The sequence below is a fragment of the Notolabrus celidotus genome, chromosome 16, assembly GCF_009762535.1.
Source record: "Notolabrus celidotus isolate fNotCel1 chromosome 16, fNotCel1.pri, whole genome shotgun sequence".
In the NCBI taxonomy this organism is placed as follows: Eukaryota; Metazoa; Chordata; class Actinopteri; order Labriformes; family Labridae; genus Notolabrus; species Notolabrus celidotus.
The window spans coordinates 17,611,994-17,630,350 of record NC_048287.1 but is presented as its reverse complement, the minus strand read 5'-3'; the positions used below and the strand labels follow the sequence as shown (position 1 = coordinate 17,630,350).

The window sequence follows — 18,357 nt, the reverse complement described above, 5'->3', positions numbered from 1 at the left end:
ATGACTATAGCTTCCTAGTAGCAGGTGTGTGCTTTTTTAAAGCTCTGTTGAATTTAAAACAGGGCGGCTGGTATTCCCAGCACGACCTACTGCACAGAGAGGAACTTTTTTTGACAAAGCCGTGACAAAGAGCGCCGTCCTGCTCCGTGGGTGTTGCTAAGTAACGAGTGATTCTCTGCTAGTTGATCTTTGTTATTTAAAGCATCTCGCAATGGAGGGCACTGTTACTCCAGCGTGGAGTCCTAATACAGCATGCATAAACTCAATTTATGCGACCATGCACTATAAGGCAAGCAGCAGGACAAAATTCATGACATTAATTCCTCGCACATCATGGCATGATCTCTGACAAATTTACCTGAAGCCTTTAATGCTATTAAAGTATCCACAGGTATTTCTATTTTAGACAGGCATCTTTGGAATAGAAGAAAATTACAGCACTGTTTACAATTCTGGCATTGTTATGCAGCATATCTCTGTCCTACTTTGGTGAAACAGAAAGACATCCATCTTCAAAAATCCCATAAATCCCAGGGTAAACACAGCGAGGTTGCTTGAAGGACAAGATTCATGGTACATACACTTGAATTTATTTGGAAACAATGCTGAGGCTTTATTTGAACTATATGCCAGGGTCACTCAAAAGGGAAGACAAAAGAAGTAAACACAGTACTATGCATCTGTAGGCATTTCAAATAAAACATTAAACACTTGAAATAGAGTGGTTTGGTGTTAGTGGCTTAGCTGTAAAGCATAGAGGAGAGAGACTACTTCTCTATTTTTAAACCTATTCACAAAAATCCATTCCCCCTTAGGGACAAAAATCCAATATTGAAATTCTGAAAATATGAATGCCTTAGAGGCAAGAGAGAGAGAGGCTAGTTCGGAGCTAATAGACTGTGAAAAGAATCAACTTTCCCTCGTGTGGAGATGCTCTGTAGCTCTTAATTAAACTTGTTTTATTTTTTGCCTTTTGTCACTGGCCCCCTCTTTGACCAGTCAGCATTTAGTATTTCATTTTTCCACCATATACATATGCAAAGGCTTTTTTTCCCCCTTTTTTGATCTGGCTTTATTACAGTGCCTGCAAGAGCACTGAGGAGTGTTCAATTTTGCAAATTCAGCTCCAATAAGACCATTTTTAATCTTTCAAATACATACAACAATTATGAAGCTTACTAAAGTATCAACAGGTGTCTGATACAATAAAGATATATTTTTCTACATTGCCAGGGAGAGAAAGCACAATAACACATTTCAAGTTATGTTGTCAGTTAACAGTTAACTATTTTTCTACTTACTAAAGGGAATACTCTGAGCAATATTCTCTGTGAAAACACAGTACCCATTTGGCTTAGCAGGGCATTGGAAAAAACAGAAGGTTGAGTACCTGTTTTGATAGAAAATATAATTAAGTTACCTGCAGTGTTTGAAGAGATGGACCGAGCTGGTGGAAATGCCATTGCAATTTCATTCCAAATTGTGTCGGCCAACAAAAAATATTGTGCTGCATCTGCATAAACACCACCTGATCTACACCAATCAATCCACCTTGGAACATGCATGTTGATTTTAAGCCACAAAATCATTGAACAGACACACGAGCTGCTGTGCTTCTGTTTGCACCTCTGCTGGTTGTACAGGCACAGGAGATAGATGCAATTTTGGAATGAGATCAGCAGGTAAGCTATCTGAGAGGACTGTTCAGAACCAATGTTTTTTTGTTACAACTTGTTAAAAACAATGTTCTCTAAATTGTAGTTTCCTTATTAAGCCTACTTTGTTTCATCCTGTTGGACAAAATAGTGACAGGAGAAAGCCTATGTCTCGAGTAACACAACTCAAATGTGACCTTTCCATCCACACCAGCCAATAGCTTAAGTGGAAACTCATGAATAACATAGAGAGACAAGCAATCTGTCAGAGAGCGTCAAGCCTGCTAACTTATTAAGGGGTCAGCTCTGTCATAACACTTAATACAGCTAAATGTGGCTTTTGGAACATTAGAGGAAAACAAAGTGAACGTATCCTGAAAATTTGCCCTTTATGTCAAAACAGTGAACCAAAAGAGAGAGACGGATGAAAATTACAAAAAGACTGGGAGAGGAAGGGGAAGAGTAAGGGTTGGAGCATTTATTGCTGTATTAGCTGCAATTAAACAATTCAAATCTAAATAAAAATAAACAACAAAAACAGCCAATAAATTGCAATGTCCTTCTGTCCACATCTACAATACTTTATGAGAGAGACCGACAGAGAGAGTGGGAGAGAGAGTCCATGTGGCACCTTGATTAATGGACAGATGGCAAGGCCACTGAGCCAACTCTCTGCTGTGTGTGTGTGTGTGTGTGTGTGTGTGTGTGTGTGTGTGTGTGTGTGTGTGTGTGTGTGTGTGTGTGTGTGTGTGTGTGTGTGTGTGTGTGTGTGTGTGTGTGTGTGTGTCTGTTTGTGAACTCAAGGGGGTTCAGTTGATCTAACTGACTATACTGACTCAAGGAAGGGTGCTACATGTCAACTGAATACAGACACATATCCACATATGTTGATTTCAAACATGGAATAAAAAAAGAAAGAAAGGAAAAAGAAAGAAAGAGGAAGCCCAAGTGAACAGCCAGTGTGCAAAAAACAACTAACCCCCGCCCACCAAAAGACCATCTCTGTGTGTGTGTGTGTGTGTGTGTGTGTGTGTGTGTGTGTGTGTGTGTGTGTGTGTGTGTGTGTGTGTGAGTGTGTGTGTGTGTGTGTGCGTGTGCGTGTGTGTGTGTGCGTGCGTGTACATGCGTGCGTGTGTATGTATGTGAGTGTGTGTACCCATTACAGCTCTAACCAGTGCGAGGGCCATTGGAACACTGTGTGCCAGCTTAATGATGTCATCAATCATTCTCCGTGTCCATTGGTCAATCTATCTGCTCCTGCAGGCAACCTGTTAAGACAGCATGTTCAGCCATCCTAACGAAGCTTGTGATCTCTTATCTGATTCAACACTCTGATCTGAGGTTATTTTGAATGTTTAAACGATAAGAAGTCATGCACACTCCCAACTTGGTTTAGTGTAGCTAAAGGTATATAAGGGCTTGTCAAGTTATGTTTGTTTTTTGTTATCAACATGCTCCTGGCCCTCATTGTCACGATAATGATACAAGGTTTGTATTTAACAACCTGTCTAGTTGGTTACCCATCATCCTTGTCAAAGTTCCCTTAATATGAAACATCCTTTTAAGGAGTATTTCCATTAATAACGTGTGTACTCTTATCACAAAGTTAGTTTGATGAAGTAATTACCAAAGAAAAAAAAAGCGAAGTGTTCAAAAACAACCTTACTCTTGGCTTGTCAGAGCACAGCATCAATTGAAACCTGAGTTTTTATGTTATGGCACTATTCATAGGGAAGAGTTACATGACATTACTCAAAGCAAAAAAAAAACTTTGAAATGCAGCAGGACCCAAGGTGTGTTTGCATCCAAGAAGACAAACACATTAGTATGGGATTTTTAAATAAAAGTAGGAGTGGCGTACTTTTGGAAATTCATCCATATGATTCAATTTCCTTTGTATTTTATTCACATGTCCCAAAAGTCTCTTCGCTCTCTCTCTTCAGGATGCGGGTCAGGTAGATAATCTGGAACAGGTAGGGGTTAAGCGTCCTTGGTATGCTCCAGCAAGTACTGCTGTATGGATGATTGAACCTGAGCCCTCCACAGAGAGGACGACTCACTAACCGCAAAAGGCCACCATGCTGAGAAAGCAGCAGTTATGGACCTTGAGTGTGAGGCCGAGATCAAAATGAAGGCAACAGTTATGAGACTCTGCTTTGCCAGGATGGGGTACCAAGTCAAAACATCACAAAGCCTCAGAGTGTTAAACTTTAGACTAAGAAAATATTACTTCCTGCAGCCTTGACTGAGCTCATGGGGTACGTCAGTTTTACTCCGAAGCCATAAAACAAAACTTTGGAGAAGTGCGAGCAAGGGCGTTCAAGCTCCAGAACAGACTTTGGCAGTGTGATCCTCATCTGAAACATCATTTAATTTTGGTCTGCATCCCAACGGTTTCTGTGAGTAAGTATGTTTGTGTTAAAGTGAGTGCGAGAAAGCACAAATCCTCAGGGAATCTAATTGATCTGAATATACAAACTCAAGTGCGGATGTGTTGCTGCACACACTCTCACTGCAATTCATGTCAAAGGCATTCACTTCATTTTGCTTGTGATTCCAACAATATGAATTTTGTAGCAGATAGACCTCATCAAAATTTTTAATTTGATCTAGAATTCATTATCGCTTCAATGATAGTGTGGCCCTTTTGGCTTTGAGCCCTCTATATCGTGTGCCAGTTTAAATAACGATGAGAGGGAGAGAAAGAGAGACAGATAGGAGACAGGCGCTTCAAGAAGGAGTGAGAAAACCATTCTTAAAATGCTCTTAAGTTAAGATGCAGCACATAGTACGGAGCCCCTGAAGTGACATGTGCAGAAATCTTTTTTGGAAAGTATCTGGTGTGCACGAGATACTTTCTCGTGAGCACCAGATACTTTCTCATGCACAAGTGAAACTTTCTCATGTGGAAAGAAAGTTTCACGTGTGCACGAGATACCAAGTTAGCACTGGAGATCAACCAGTTTCGATCTAAAAATGACAGTACAGCAGTTAGTTGAGCTTTATTTCAACCTCAGGCTGCCTTATGAAGATATCACGGCTTTGCTTGCACGATCTTCACCACTTGATTGTGTCAGAATGGCACCTAAAACGGATTTTGAAGTCTTACGGTCTGTTCAGGCGTAAGGGATACACATATGGAGTCAGAACAGTCTCATAAATCACAAATGCAAACAGAAGGATTCACAAATGTATTTCAAGTCAAATGTAAAAACAAATCCACAAATAAAAAACAAGATTCAAAAACGTACGTTCTGATTTTTGAGACTGCAGGGCAATGTCTGTAACCAATCAGATGTCTCACTCCTATGCAGCTAATCATAGTGTAGATTCCAGGGTATGTGGTTGTGAAGCGATCCCTTTAGCCATGCCCGAGACCAGAGCGCACCGAGACTAAGACTAGTCGATATCATCCCGCATTTAGGCAGTTATTTAATGAGGACTATGTTTAATCCTTTGTTACAATGGGTAGCCTATCTGCTGACTTCTCACCCGATTTACAAATGTTTTATCCTCACCCCGTTACTGTATTATTGATCAGTCTGACGGTCGTTTACCTGCATATGAAAAGTATGAAAAGGACACCCCGAGAAGGTTCCAAAAGCTTTTGGTAGGGGGCCCAACATAGAACAAATAATGAAAACTAAAACACATCCCACAAATACAACAAATGAGACACCAAAACAACACAACAGTCCCTAAACACTACATTAATTCAACATTAATGGAGTTTAAATCACCATACAGCACCTCTGGATCCAAAAAGGAAATGTTAGATCAGGAGCCTTCGAGCATAAAGTCAGTTCAGGCCCAAGCAAACAGAGACAACAGGTAATCACATCCCAGCTTTCAATATACCAGCATTAGGTGATTTACAAATACATAGGTTCAATTCAGAAACAAGAAATGAGGAGAAAAGGGCAACAGAGTACCCCGATGGACATGAGCACACACAGTAACACCATTTAATCATAGCATGCTGCTTTAACTTCTTCTTCTTAAAGGTTGAAAAGATAGAGGGAGTTGATGGAGAAGACATGAGTAGAGAAAGACAGGACAGAATGTACTAAAAGAGAAACGATGGATAGACAGAGAGGCAAAGACAGACACAGATATGGATGGAGTTTAATCTAAATTATGACATGTAAGCTCCTCTGGTAATTCTGGTGATAACTCTCTGTGCATTATCGCTATAGCAACATTGTGCCCATTCTGCTGTTGGCACGGCGTTGGGCTGGCCATTCATTCTGGCCACGCTGATTGAGCTGTCAGCGCCCACACATACACACACTGTAACAATGACGCACACTCTCTTTGACACATGTATATAAATCATGTCTCATGTGCGAGCCAAACACACATACACACGCACAGATCCACACTCACACACACATTTCATCTCTTAGTGTCTATCAGTTTATAAATTGCAGGGAGCTGAACACAAGAGAAGGTCAAGTGAAGATGCATTTAGAATTAGTGAAACAAGCATAAACTGGGTTCAGTCAGGGGGAACTCAGGCAGTGATCCGGGCAAGCTAGAGATGGGGAAACACACGGACGTAGAGAGAGTCAGACATAAGAGATATAAGGTTGTCTCTGAGGAGTCTTGTACTTGTTCTTACACTCACTTACAGCACCTCACAGACACACCCCATTACACAAACAAAGGGACGCACTGACAAACATACTGCTCTGTTTGTCTTTTAAAGCTTTTTGCAGCCTTTTGTGTCACAATAGTAGCAGGATTGTGTTAAAGTTTCACCACTACTCCTAATATGTAAGGTGCACTTGTGCCGCCATAGTGAACCACCTCTATGCGCCTGCAGTTACACATCTTTGTTTTCAAACTGTGATGATATTTGCATTCAAATATTTGTGCCTTTATTTTATTCCATTTGCCTGCACGTGTTCATATGTCTGTTAACAGTACGCGTTCCCGCAGCCTACTGCTGAACAAACTAATTAAAGAACAAACACCGCTTCAAACCAACCAGAAAATTACCTCCCAACTCTAACAGGACAACCCAAGGACAGACAAGCAGGTTCTCTATCACACCCAGTTGGAGCACACGGCCTAATGAAGGCTTGGTCGCTTTATCGAACAGCTAGCATGTGTCATTCTCAACACCCTGCTGAGTGTAGCTTCAGTCTGAGGTTGTGTGACTCTACTTAACAAATGCTGACATGCAGTAATACACTCAGATGGATTTGTATTGAGATTCACTCTCCAACTTTCGCCAACAAAATGTTGCTGTTTTCTCATCATCCTGTTTTATGTAATGTCAGTTGTTTTCTGTGTCAAGGCACTGTGAAGAAGAATTTAGTTTCCAGTTAGTTGCAAGCAGTTGACTATCGATAGATTTTGGGAGTAAATTGCTGGTGAGCGTGTCTATCAGCAAATGCTAGCTAATCCTGTGGTATTTCACAGCCAATAGCTTTCAATTAAGTGCCGCTTTCCAGGGAGTTGTACTAGTATCAATAACATCTTTCTGACCTTCTGTTCCTCTTTGGCACTTGAGTTCTCTCTTTTCCTCCCACTGTGTAAGTGTCGTATTAAATTGTTTTAACTACTCTGGACCCAGAAGTGGTTTACTTTGCTGCTCAGTGTTTTTCAGAAAAGCCTCCAAAAGTTTCAGCCACATTGTTAAATTATAAAAGTAATTGCCTCTTTGTCCTTTGTTGACTCAACAGCAAACATTGCTGTTGCTAATTCTTTACAATGTCTGCAGTTACTGATAATAATGATGGCATTATGTTTTGTTTTTATTTCCTGTTCACAGTGAAGACGTGTGGCAGTAATCTTCAAGGGCCTTCAGGAGCCTTTACATCTCCTAACTTCCCAATTCAATATGAGAGCAACGCACAGTGTGTATGGATAATTACAGCTTCAAATCCTAATAAGGTAAATCTCTTTCTCTTTGTGTGTCTGTCTCTGTGTTCAACAAAGTCTCACAATGAAGTTGTTGTTGATAATTAGCCGACACTGCTTGTAATGATTTTGGAAATAAGAAGCATGCAAATGTTTGTTTACTGAGCTAAATAAAAGTGTTTTATTCTGAAAATCAATCATAGGCAGCACAATCACAACTGTTAGTGCAACTGTTTTTAGTTTTATTTATAGAATTTTTCATTTTAACATCACAGTAATAAAAAAACGGGTTAATAACAAAGAAACAACGACAATACAGAAAAGAATAAGATAAAGACATAAAGAGAAAAGAACAACTGTCAGCCTACACACAACTATTTTAAGTAGGTCAGAGCAGAAATATGCTCATTGAGGGGGCAAGAAGGGGTCATGTTGGGTGCATTCATACTGTTAATTATATTGTTGAAATGCTCCAGTCAACCTACACACATAAAAAGCATGTATTACTACGCAGAAGCTTACTTGTAGCATGCATAGAGTTTATATTTGCATGTAGGCTGTGATCCGATTTCTCCCTGCAAGTGTGCCTAAGCTAGGCTCTGAGAAAATTAGGGGGTGACAACAATAACTCTAGCCTGAGGGAAACTCAACACAAGTGAACGGTGGGACCGAAGTGGAGCTTATAAAATATTAAATAAGCAAGAACAACATTGGCAGAAGCAAGGGCGTGCAGTGCATGTCATCTCTTAGTGTGTCTGACTGTAAAAAGTGTGTTGGGTAAACTTCATGGAGAGCTGCAGTGAGACTCTGTCCCTTCTCAAGTCTTGAACTGGCTCGCAGGCTTTGTTCCATTTGAGTTCAATTCAATACAACTTGAATTGATATAATCGAGTAGTTCTTACAGGCATTTACAAAGTAAGTTCAGCAGAGTTTTCACACAATTAAAAGGAGCTGATAATAAGTCATTTTGGAGTTGCAGCAAATGATATGCTAGTCTCAGCGTATCGGTGTCTAATTCTGTGTGATTGGTTAATCCTGCCACGGGGCAGGCGATAGCAGGCGATAGGCTGGAGGTTAGATAGATGGCTGTGATTGGTCGCTGCATGTCCCAGGAGAAATCTGATTGGTATTCAGGGGACACATCCTTATTCCACTGCAGGGTCACTGTGGTGACCGCTCTGTCGTCAATGGCAACACCTGCGTCAGCACAATGGGGACGCACGTACATATATGCACACGCTTACACACAAACTAAGACACACTTGCACGTATAGCATATGTGTTCTCAAATACACACACACACTGGCAGGAAAGCATGCAGGCACAACCTCTTTACTCCTGCCCCAAACCTTTGTCTCTCCTTCCCTCTTCAGACTCTCACACACAGCTCTCTCTGTCACTGCCCAAGGCCTCTGGTTTATGGCCTAGAGCAATACATCCTCAGCTGAAGGCTTACAATGTGTATGTGACTGTTGAAGGCTATGGTACTAACACCCTCCTGTGCACTGTGGGGTGTTTGCATCCTTGTGTTAGGAGTTATGTATGTATTATGTATGATAATGGATATTGCCTAACACATTGCCCCAAATGAAGACCAGGTCAACTGAGGTTACATCATGCCTTTTTTATCGCCCTTTATCCTAGAAGCCTGCACTGCCATCACCTTATTTGCTGTTATGCTCAATACTAATTCATGTCACACTGCATCACAAATATGGCTCACACCATATTGAATCACACTACATCACATTACAATATGTCATTCCCCAAACTGAATCACGGACACGTCATGTACTACATTGCATCACACAGCAAACAAGACTCATACAGCACAACATCAAACATGAGGTCTTCAAGGGTCTGGACATTTGTACGTCACTGACCTGAAAAGGATGGACAGCCATTTAGAGCAAAGATACACAAGGCGCCCTTAGAGTGCTGAGACACACAAGCATGATGTCCCAGTTAAACCCTCACCCAACCTGCTCTCCTCTCTCTCTGTTAGGATAACAAGAGTATAGTTTTTTACAGTGACATAAATAACATGCTAATACACACAAACTGAATCACACACACTTAAAGATTATAAAGAAACTCAGAGTGAGGGTTAAGTAAAAAAACAATTAAACGAGAACAGCTTGATCTTTGACATGATAAGAATCATCCTCAGAAGTGAGATGTCAATACTGTCAGTTCTCAAGGTGCTTAACATGTTGCACAGATTCCTTTGAGGCAATTAAAACAGAAATTAAAGTGACCCTGACCTGGACCAGAGGGTAAACATTTAGGGGTCAGGGTTGATGCTCTGGCATCAGGGGTCATCTCATCACCGAGACCTCTCCATTAAAACAGTTTGTAACATATACTGTATGTCCTGCTTGTTATGGAAACACGGAAATGTTTGAACCCTGGGCCAAATCATGTTTATCAGTTAGACATACACAGAATTGGTATAAGACAAAGAAGTAGATGATTATTGTTAAATATGACCATGTAAAAAGTCAGATCCTACTGTTGAGGTGGTAGACATATTTTCATAGACACCTGAAATTAAAAGAGCAATTTAAGCTGTAGTATTCCAGGATAGGTTTTCATTGAAGGCAATATCTTACATTTGAAGATTATAGAAGCTTTTTAGTAGTTGTAAATTATATCAAATAAATACATCAGCATAAATACAGTATGAGTTGTTTTTGATTGGTTGAATTGAATAATACTCAACTTTATCTACAGAATAGACTGCCTTAAAAAAGACGGACAACATGACAGCTGCCCTAAAGTGAAGCCAAAACATTTGGAACTCCCCCTACATACTGAATGCAATACATATTATAGCTGACATCTTCCATGTCAACAGACGAGACAAGGGTCAAACTTTAAGATCAAAATATGCATCTTAAAATTTCTCCTATAAGTTATTTGTGTTATTGTAGACAATTCTTATTGAGCTAAGTTGACTATTTGATGCCACAAAAGGCAATACAACACCATGATTGACAGCTCTATTGATTAATGGGGCTTCTGCACTGCTGTGTGCATTGGATTTGCAGGGAGGAGGAGGAAGACAAAAGTCACAGAAGTCATTGAACTTTTCATTACTGCAAGTGTCAGCTTTGAACCACTGCAAGAAGCTGTTTTGTTGTTGTTGAAGACCTTAGGGATCTTGGTTTGGTGTTTTAAAGTTATTAGTGTGTGTTAGGAAGGGATGGGACATCAATAGCAACCAACAAGAAGAAGATGAAGACATGTTGGTAATCTTTAAATCCAGTCAATCATTTATTGACATTCAGTCCTTTTCCCCTGTTTGTAGGTTCATGTTGGTTTAGAAATATATCCTTTCGTGGTTTTTGAGAAGTTGGCAACCAAAATTGTAGACCCAAAAATATGGCTTTCAGATTCAAACACAAGTCAATTAAAAACATGCTTATGTTGTTCAGGTGCCAGGTAAAAATCAGGTTACAGGAACAAAACAGAGCAAGAGCGCTGATGATCCGGCTGACTCCAATAAAAACCTGTCCTCAATTAGGAGGCTGATGAGGGAATGGGGGGCAGCTTAGCCGACAAGTTGAGTTGATCTCCTGAGGGGAGAAGCCAACAAAGTGTACAAACACACACCAGGAACCAAAAAACATCTGAGGCTGGGGAGGAGGGAAAGAGGGTCATGGTATTAAGAAATGCTCTCTACTGAGTTCCTCCCAGTAGCAGGACATCACGTGTTATAGCTTGTACATGTCTCACCCTATTTCATCCTGTGCTTCCTTTCTCTCATTCCCCTTGTCTCATCCTTCTTTTTCTTTCTTTTTTACACTGCCCTTCCCTCCTCCTCCTTCACTCCCAGAGGGTCTGTCCCCAGAATTACCCAGATTCTTCATTAAAGAGCTCAGCCTGAAACCATCAAATTACTATGGAGGGAAAGGAGAAGACAGAGAGGGATGATGTGGGCATTTGAGGGGAAGAAATCTGTTTTTCACTGTTTTACTCTGTCGCTATCTCTTTTGCACCTTTTCCCTCACATATTCTATATTTGTCTCCTTCTTTTTAGACTCTGAAGGTAAAGAGACAAGTTCCTATAGCTCACCCTCTCCTCTCTTTCTCTGTGGGCCCATTTCCCTCTTTCCCTCTCTTTCTGTCTGTCCGCCCACCCCTCTTCACCCTCTCTCTCAGGTTAAGTGTTAATGGGCTTCTATAGCTCTCTGATGTTATTGCTTCATTTAGTTTTGGCAGAATGAGCCTTTAGAGCCAATCCATTCCCTCCTGTTCTCATTTAACCTTGGGGAAGGCATGACTGTATGGCCATTAGTAGACTTCGTTCTCTTCTTCTCCTCTTGCCTCTTCCTTTTCGTACTCACATGAAATCACCATATTAAAACCCCTTCTTTGTACCATCTGTTTGTGATGCATGACAAGTGGCAACTTTGTGTCCACCATTCCTTGGGTCACTCATACAGTTTAACACAAAGCCATACCCAGTGGAAATGGAACTGGTCTTAGGATCATATTAAACTATCCCAGCTGTAGCTGGTCTCATCTCGTGGGTACAGGGGGCCATGATAACTCTGCTTTGAACACACAATAATAGTGTCTTTTGTTCTGTACTCAAAAAACACGCTCTAACCTCTCGGTCAGCATGTCCCAAAGGTCTTAAAACGTTGACACAGCATGTCAATCTCTTTAGCATTGTAATAAGAGTCTTAATAGCTTCCAGCCTAGTGCGACTTTTGACTGGTGAGCCTGCGTGTCACTTCTTCCAATTGAATCTAGAGGCTGTTACTTGATTTGAGGTGCATTCAAAGACACTTTATTTTAACAGACACACTTAAGAAACAGCCTAAAACAGCTTCATGCAATCTCCTCCATTCAAAATAGATTTTCTAAATCTGAGGCAGAACGGCATTCCTCCCAAACTTTTCCTCCCAGACTAAAATTCCCCATCATTTCCATTCCTGGCTAAGCCATGCTGATGCTGGATCATGCTCTGACATGTAAATCGACAGCATCAAGTATGATCTGGCTTTGCATCGCTCAGTACAAATTTGCATGCACAGTGTGAGGCATAACCAAGATGACTGCTGCAGCTCTGCTATTCTGCATAAGGCAACTATGACTGACATAGGAAAAGTGTTACAAGAGCATTTGATAAGAATGGAAAGTGACACTGTGGGCTAGATTGTCTATGTAACAATTTACACAAGTTGTTTAAATTAATTCCCTGTATACCCGCAGAAATCATACAAACACATTACATCTAAATGATACTGCACTGGAATCTTTCACTTACTGTTAGATGCCTTTGCATCTTTTTTATCTCAAAAGGGGTTGATGTTTAAGAAAAATAACACTTTGCAAAAACATTGATTGATATGCATTTTCAGTGCAGGAGTTGCATAGCAACAGTAAAAGCCATGGCCTTTCCCACAGGTTTCTTGTCGGGGTTGGTCTCCAAAAAGGAGATTCCTTTTGGCTTCAGCTCGATGAAACTGAAGTATAAGGAAAAACAATTAGTTAAAGTGAGCTCTGGTCATCAGTCTTCATCAGCTACGACCTGGGCTCTCTTCACCATGGCACAATTTTTACCATCTAGATGAAAGCATGTTCAAGGAGAGTGGATGGCGGTGGGTTTACTGTCACAGACCATCTATTATTCCCAGACTCTATCCGTGCCCCCCTTTACATCACTGACTGTGGCTCGCCAGGTGTTTCAGATATTGCTACCATGACTATATCTTCAAGGTATCCCTAGATCTTATTACTGTATGGGTAGAGAGAAGCCTCCCACACCTCATTGTCTGCACGACAACCAAGGGAAGTGCTTTATCAAGCAGAAATCCAATTCTGTCGCCTCATTGGCTAGAAGCCATAGATGGATGGAAAGGAGGAATGCAGCAGCCAATTAGAAAGAGAGAGACAGAGAGGGTGACAGCAAGAAGGAGGGGGATAGAGAAGGAGAAGCAAGAGAGATAGAGGGAGAGAGGAAGAAAGATGGATGTTTCTATGAACACCAACCTATTAAGAAGAGAGGAAAAATATGTAGAGTATTCAGTTTTATGTTTTACACACACACACAAAACACTGAGAGAGATGCAGACGCACACATTAACTCTAACAGGCACACTGTCAGTAATGATGTTTATCTCTAAGTTGAGTTCAGTCTGTTCACATGCACACAGACTCAAACACACATGTGCACGGTGAAGGGTAGTGATATTCAAGCTGTGTTTAATGTTGCGTGAACAGTGCTGATGTGGCATTAGGTGGCTCTTAAAGGACGTACACAAGGATAAAGAAGGACCAGATTGCATCATCAGAACACACAGGTCCTCCTCTCTCTTCAGACACTGCATGACCAAAATATTTCACAGCTCGTCCCGTAATGCAGCAGCACGGTCAGTTACCCAACACGTCTAAGAATGATCGCATATGTACCTGACGGACTGAAGTACTTTCCTGAAGCTGTCCTCCCACTTCTTGTTTTGATGTTTTACGAGTTAGGCGGTCAAAGTGAAGAGCAGGTAAGTCCACTTGGCGTTGAGATTGAGGGTGATTAATGGGTCACACAAACACGGAACTCTATCCAGGAGATGAGTCAATCCTTCAAAGTTGTGTTATCTTAGTTAGTTACATAACTGTTTGGTGCAGTGCAATGAAGTGCAGTAATTAAAATAAGTTTTGAAACTAGTTTTTGTACATTAGTGTGTATTGTAATCCTGTTCAGTCTGACGAATGTTTCAACTGAATTTTGTTGCCAGAAATTGTCCGGGATAAATAAAGTATTTCTGATTATAATTATGTTACAAACTATTATCTTTTTCCTAAACCTGAACAATAACTTTGAGGACCTAAATGACTGATTTCTAACATTATTGTTGCACCTCCAAAAGACTTTGAAATGTGTAATTTTTCCCTTCAAAGCTTCTGCTTGTCTATTGCGACTGTGCCCAAAAATCTGATACATATATGTACTCCTTTCCAATTCGATGCACATGTTACAGAATCAATATGGTAACAAATGCTGTGGTGGCACGTCTTAAAGACACATCACCTATGTTGCAGTACAAAGTAAAGCCGGTAGGTGGCAGTAGAAGCAAAAACACATGTTGCAGCATGTGTCTTAAATCAAAACAAATGTTAAAAAAAAATATTCTTCGGACTGAAGTAGGTAGGATTTCTACTTTTTTGAAACACCAATCAGGTGTTTTAGTTCATTCTTATTATTGTTGCTAACCTGACAGCTGATCCCTTACCAAGCAGTCAGTTTTCAAGTTAAAGAGAAACCATGGAATGCTGGAAGGTTTCCTTGAAATAAACAAACTGAATGTCCAACATGACAAGGTAGCCCACCAAATAATATTCTCCATGAAAATCAAATTTATTAACGCTGTGACGGCTGTATCGTCTTTGGGAAAAATATGCCAAATATTTCCTAGCATATGTTCTTTATTGCCAGACATGCTGCTGTAATGAGCGTCTGCTTTGGGCTTATATGAGTATTGTGCTAACTATTAAAATGGTGAACTTGTAATCACATAAATAGACACATTAATCTCCATAAAGCCATGCCTGTCTGTTTAAGTGAGTGCGTTTCTGTTTTGGTGTGTTTACCGTTTTGTGTTTGCTACAGTGTGCACACGAGCGCTTGTGTGTCTCTGTGCGTGTGTGCTTACCAGAGAGAGTTTAGCAGGTTTGTAGGTGATGCTTTAATCCAATCTGCCGCCTTACATGCAGATAAGACTGAGTCAGCACTGGGAGCAATGGGCATAGGATTGCTTCATCTTTGTTGCCCCCTCATTTAACTCCACATCAGGTGATTGTGGTGTTGTCAAGCTTGCTGGATTTTAATTTTATTACACTGTATCCATTTTCTTTGTAAGCTTCTGTAAGAGAAAAAAAAAAAACCTTGACCCCATGAGCAAAAGCAAATCAGGCAACCTTGCAGACAAGCAGTTAAATGGTTGGAGAGTGGAACTGCATGACTACTGGTTCAAGTGCTTAGTGTTCATTTGTCCCATCCTTATAAACAGATTCAGTGGTTAAGGTCATGTTGAGGATAAGCTGTTTATACTTCAATATGTGTACTAGAGATATCATGTCCCCAGGTCTTCAGGTTGCAGAAAGTCAAAGAAAATATGAAACAACTAAATTTATGAAGTCTTGAGTCAAACAGAATGTCTGAATAGAGACTACAAAAAGACATGCTCAGAAATAATACAAGAAGGATTTGAACATAAATATGCTTTACCGCGCCAGCAGACAGGAGACTGAGACCTGGATGTTTTTGAAGCCGTGCCGTAGAATATTGAATCTGGGAATCCAGAAATTCCTCCCAAGGACAGTGGAGGAAGGATAGGCAGAGTAGGTTTTCAGTCTTCTCCCTGAGGGTCAAGTCTAAATTCTGGCTTCAAATATTTTAACACTGTACCTCGCAAGCATCAAAGACATGCTCCTTATTACCCCCACACAAGCATACAAACACATTTTCTCATACGCTTCCCCCCAGTTCTCTTCCATCTCCATCTTCTTCCTCTTTTTATATCTACTCTTCCTTTTTCCATCCCTCTCTTCCTTATTTTCTCCCACTTCTCCCTCTTCTCTGTCCATGCTGCTTCCAAATGTGTTTCTCTCTGTTCTCAGATGAAACAGAAAGTATTGGTTTAATAATTCCTGATCAGAGATCCCGGCTTCCAGCACAGCAAAGGAGGTGTTTCTCTTACTCTCCCTCTTCCCAGCTTTTCTTCTAGCAATACTGAATGTAATCACAGCACAGCAATGTCTGATGGAATAATGAATTCTGATGAATCACCTTTTGGTCAAGCACAAGTCTGGGAGAGGAGAAAAGTGTCTTTGATATGGTCAGAGGTGAAAGCCTACATTGGAAACCTGCTGTGGAGTATCTGTTAAGACTGGGGTCAGTGATATAGAATAGTTAGAAGTTGGTCGTAGCCATGCCTTTCATTGAGGATCCTGTCACTATCAAATAAGTCCTAACAATTCTTTTTTGCAACATTATACTCAATTTTATCACTGCTTTTACCATGGCCTATTTGGCCTATGATCATCTGAGTTCTTAATGACTTTTTGGACCTCTTAAAGCAAAAAATAACCAGTTACGTTGGGAGAATAACGTTTTGATTTAAAAAAGAGCATAACATAGCAGTGGAAGTCTCTTACTATTATATTGTGAAGTTATAAAAATAAAAGTGTAACTTCAGAAGAGAAAAGAGAAAAAAAGTAATGTTTTTGTAACACTGGCTGTTTAAGATTTCATAGTGTAGCTTTATATCTTCTAAATTGACGTTTCACTGAGCTTCTTCCATATGTTACTATTGTTCTCTTCTTCCTTCTTCTTAACCGACCTTTTGTAAACCTTAATATTGAAATCAAAAGCTAAAGATTTGAGATGTTCACTCATTACAGGTCGAAACAAATTTGAATGCCTTACGCCTTTATACTCAAACATTGCATCCACAATGACAGAATCCTGATGTCTCCATGTGTGATATCACATTGCATTCTGGGCTTGTGGAAGCGCAAGAGGCACAACTCATACACACACAGCGAGAGCTCCACAAATACAGACATGCACTGATACACAGAGCTGTTTCGCTCTGCCAGCTCCGACGCTATACATCGCCTCTGTCTCCCCCGCGTTATGCCTCTGTCACTTTCTCTGATGGTGGACCAGCGGCGGAACGACTTCACTCCAGCAGTGGGTTAAACATTGCACACCATGCATATCAGAGGCACACTAAATAGCTTGCCTTAAACTGGCAATCATGACTGAGTGTGGCTAGAAACATCTTTGTATTGACTCCTCTGTGTCTGTGTTTTTTGTGTGTGTGTATGTGTGTGTGTGTGTGAATCTCAGGTGATCCAGATCAACTTTGAAGAGTTCGACCTTGAGATCGCCTATGACACTCTGACTATCGGAGATGGAGGAGAGGTGGGAGATCCCACGACTATTCTGCAAGTGTAAGTATCACACTGTCACTGACATACTGTCATTTTCTGCAAAAAAAGGTCCTTTTTAGCGGGAAGGCTTTTATGCAAATCAAGAATCTTTAAATGCAGTATGTCAAATGTAGAAAGACTGTTAATCCCTCTGAGACAGAACTTTGAATTGGGGCATTATTAATATTAAAAAACTTGACTTTACTACATTATTTCCATGTAAAACGGCTGTGTGAAAGCATTCACTTAACTGTTCAAACATGGGTGGTGGTTACTGTCACATCTTTGGAGAAGTGTAGTGTGCTTTTGAAAAGATAGACAAATCATTTTCAAACCTCTGCAAGCTTTTTTCATTTCTTGTAAAAATGTACTTCAACTTCCATCCTCGAAATTCAGGCATGTCAAGTTCAGTTGCCTTCTTAGGGCCACAATGTTCATATGCACAGCAGGTAGTACATCATGCGATACATTTATTAAAGATGCAAGTAACTGCTGCGTTGTCATCCAGCTGTCTTTATGAGCAGCAGAGCTATTGTCAATCAATAAAACATGCTGCACATACACTACAACATTACTTCTTGTCCTCTGTCCATTTTTATTCTGGTTCCTGATGTTGAAGCCACTGGCTGCTGCCTAACTCAGAGTCCTCCACCTTCTTTTTTTGCATTTAGTCCCATCGTAGAACAGAAGCCTTCATTATGCGTGCTCCACTTAATAAATGAACGGTGCTTGAATTTTGAGAACACACCACAGCGCCCAAAAGGATAACAGATGTAGAGCTCTTACAACGTGGATGGTTTCAATTCACTTTAGAGTCTGCCACTGTTAACTTTGATGCCTAAAAGAAGCTTGCAGTCTGGGGGGGAAAAAATATAAATTGATATTTTGA

General features: G+C 40.5%; 1 protein-coding gene across 1 annotated transcript in view; it reads left to right on the top strand.

Annotated features, from left to right (window-relative positions):
• The window catches only part of LOC117828050 (CUB and sushi domain-containing protein 3-like), a 293,307-nt gene that overhangs the window by 182,268 nt on the left and 92,682 nt on the right, over positions 1–18,357 (top strand). The window contains exons 10-11 of the mRNA XM_034705024.1: positions 7,435–7,556; positions 17,386–17,489. Of these exons, the coding sequence (XP_034560915.1) occupies positions 7,435–7,556; positions 17,386–17,489 (226 nt within the window). The remainder of the gene's footprint in view (positions 1–7,434; positions 7,557–17,385; positions 17,490–18,357) is intronic.